Genomic DNA, 2,575 nt, shown 5'->3' with positions numbered 1-2,575 from the left:
AGTTTATGCAAAATTTAACGGATAGATATATACACATCATATTTTTAACTAATTATAAATTGTTTTTATTCATACATCATTATATATATTTATCAAGGCTCGTGTTTATTCTCCACCGTAGATTAACATTTCATATGCATGAAGTCATTGTATCAATGAAAACAATCTCCCTATCTTTCAGTAAAGGCTCGAATATCTACCTCTGATCGCTTTACCTTATTCACATGGATTTGCATATTGGTGTTGTTAACTTGTTATTGTATAGATGAGTAAATGGCTAAATAATTGGGGGAAATTTCTTATTGGAGATTAATTTGGGGGCGAATGTGGAAAAGTGTACAAGACAATTGACAAGGTGCACTCCCTCCGCTTTTCCTATTACAATTTTACAATAAAACTTGGTTTAAAAGAGGAGTCTTTCGGAGGCATTTTCTCAAACACCTGGTGTGTGTTTCCTTTCTTCCTTTTAGTAACTCTGCTTCTATTCATGTCTGCATCTTGCTTTCTTCGACTTAGACCCGCTTCAGCAAATCGATCTTTCCCAAAACCATCTTCGTTTTTTCTAATTGAATGAGTTAGGTTTACATTTGGAATGTGGAACTTCAGAAGACAATTTGCGCGATCATTATTATTACTTTCGCATCACAATAATTCCAGTTCAAGAACTTTTCCTACTGTCATTTGCTCAACGCAATTTATCTATCAACATGTTAATCCGTCCATATCCTCTAATGGTTTTTCAATTAAACCGTATGGCTTTCCAATATTTTTCTCTTCCTCAACTTACACCCGTGTAGGAAATTCAGATTCTGATGAACCAGATGAAAAGGAGTTAGAAAATGATAGCGAGAGATTAGTTCCCTCCAAAGATTCTATCAAAAAAACTGAACTTGAAAGAGAAACTGGATTGATAATGGAGATAATCAAGCGACCTGGTCGAAGTTGTATTGCTTTGAGGAACAATCTTGAGAAATGTGGTGTGGCCACCTCGCCGGAGCTGGTGGTTGAAGTTCTTTCACAAGTTAGGAACGATTGGGAACTGGCGTATACATTCTTTCTTTGGGCTGGCAATCAGCCAGATTACGCACATTTTTTGCGCCAGTATCATTCCATGATCGGTATTCTGGGTAAAATGAGAAGATTCGATACTGCTTGGACATTGATTGATGAAATGAAGAGAGGTGGAAAGAATGGCGGAGAATCAATGGTGACTCCTCACACCTTATTGATCATGATCAGAAGGTATTGTGCTGTTCATGATGTGGGCAAGGCCATCAACACCTTTTATGCGTATAAACAGTTTAACTTCGAGGTTAATATTAATTCGTTTCAAGATCTTCTTTCTGCTCTTTGTCGATACAAAAACGTGAAAGAAGCTGAGAGTTTGATGCTCTGTAACAAAGACGTTTACCCATTAACAACCAAAAGCTTCAACATCATCCTCAACGGATGGTGTAACATCATCTGCAGTCCACGAGAAGGGAAGAGAATATGGTGGGAAATGAACAACAGAGGGATCCATCGTGATGTTATATCATATTCAACTATCATAACTTGCTTTTCAAAATCCAGTGAAACGAAAGAAGTAATCAAGATTTTTGATGAGTTGATAGCATCAGATATTAATCCCGATAGAAAGGTTTACAACGCTGTGATTCACTCTCTTGCAAAATCCGGGCTTGTAGTTAAAGCACGCAATCTGATGAAATCAATGGAAGAGAAAGGAATATCTCCAAATTCAATCACGTACAACTCCTTGATCATGCCTCTTTGTAAAGCACAACGATCTACAGATGCTCGTGAAGTGCTCGATGAAATGCTGCAAAGAGGATTGCTCCCTACAGTTCGAACATACCATGCTTTTTTCCAGGCATCAAGAACAGCTGAAGAAGCTCTTTTGATCTTGAAGAAGATGAATGTAATGGGATGTTGCCCGAATCATGACACTTATGCCATGTTGATTAGAAAGTTCAGTCGATGGGGGGAATTGGAAAATGTGTCGAAGATTTGGAATGAGATGATTAGCAATGGGCTGGATCCTGATCGGAGTTCTTATGTGGCCCGGATTCATGGGCTTTTTTTGAATGGGATGTTGGAGGAAGCTTATAAATATCATGTGGAAATGAAGGCTAAAGATTTATTACCTGAGCCTGAGATAGAAGAGAGGCTGGATGAATGGATGAAAATCAAATGTAGCAATTCATAATTACAACATGTTTGATGCTTTTGATTGAATCTATTTAATGGGTTGTTGTATACATGGATCTTGAGCTCTACCATTAGACCCTTTTATTTAATGAGTTGTTGTATACATGAAAATCTTCATTAAGTCTCTATATTCTTACCTTATTTACAAGTTTTTATAGTTAAAAATTGTTACATCCCTTTGATTTTTACATTGCGGTGATTCTTTAATGGATGAATCATACCAAGAAAGTGTACAATATTATGTTTACGATGACTACAAAGACAAAGACTTGAGGGATAATCTAATAGATGTTGAACTGGAAGACGATTTTAAAGCATATGCCAAGGACGATGGCAATGATGATTTCTTGAACACTTTTTATAATAT

General features: G+C 36.7%; 1 protein-coding gene across 1 annotated transcript; it reads left to right on the top strand.

Moving 5' to 3' along the window:
- The first annotated feature begins 210 nt into the window (after positions 1–210).
- On the top strand, positions 211–2,350 carry LOC145118850 (Tetratricopeptide repeat (TPR)-like superfamily protein). Its single transcript, XM_079054512.1, has one exon. The coding sequence runs from the start codon at positions 593–595 to the stop codon at positions 2,204–2,206; it is 1,614 nt and encodes a 537-aa protein (XP_078910638.1). The 5' UTR covers positions 211–592; the 3' UTR covers positions 2,207–2,350.
- The last annotated feature ends 225 nt before the right edge of the window (positions 2,351–2,575 follow it).

The sequence above is a fragment of the Lactuca virosa genome, chromosome 6 (assembly GCF_052849685.1).
Source record: "Lactuca virosa cultivar CGN04683 chromosome 6, Lactuca_virosa_CGN04683_v6, whole genome shotgun sequence".
Classification (NCBI taxonomy): domain Eukaryota; kingdom Viridiplantae; phylum Streptophyta; class Magnoliopsida; order Asterales; family Asteraceae; genus Lactuca; species Lactuca virosa.
This window is presented reverse-complemented; position numbering and strand designations above follow the sequence as displayed.

Excerpts from the sequence above, each read along its gene's own strand:
- LOC145118850 (XM_079054512.1), top strand. The coding sequence starts at position 593 with ATGTGGAACTTCAGAAGACAATTTGCGCGATCATTATTATTACTTTCG.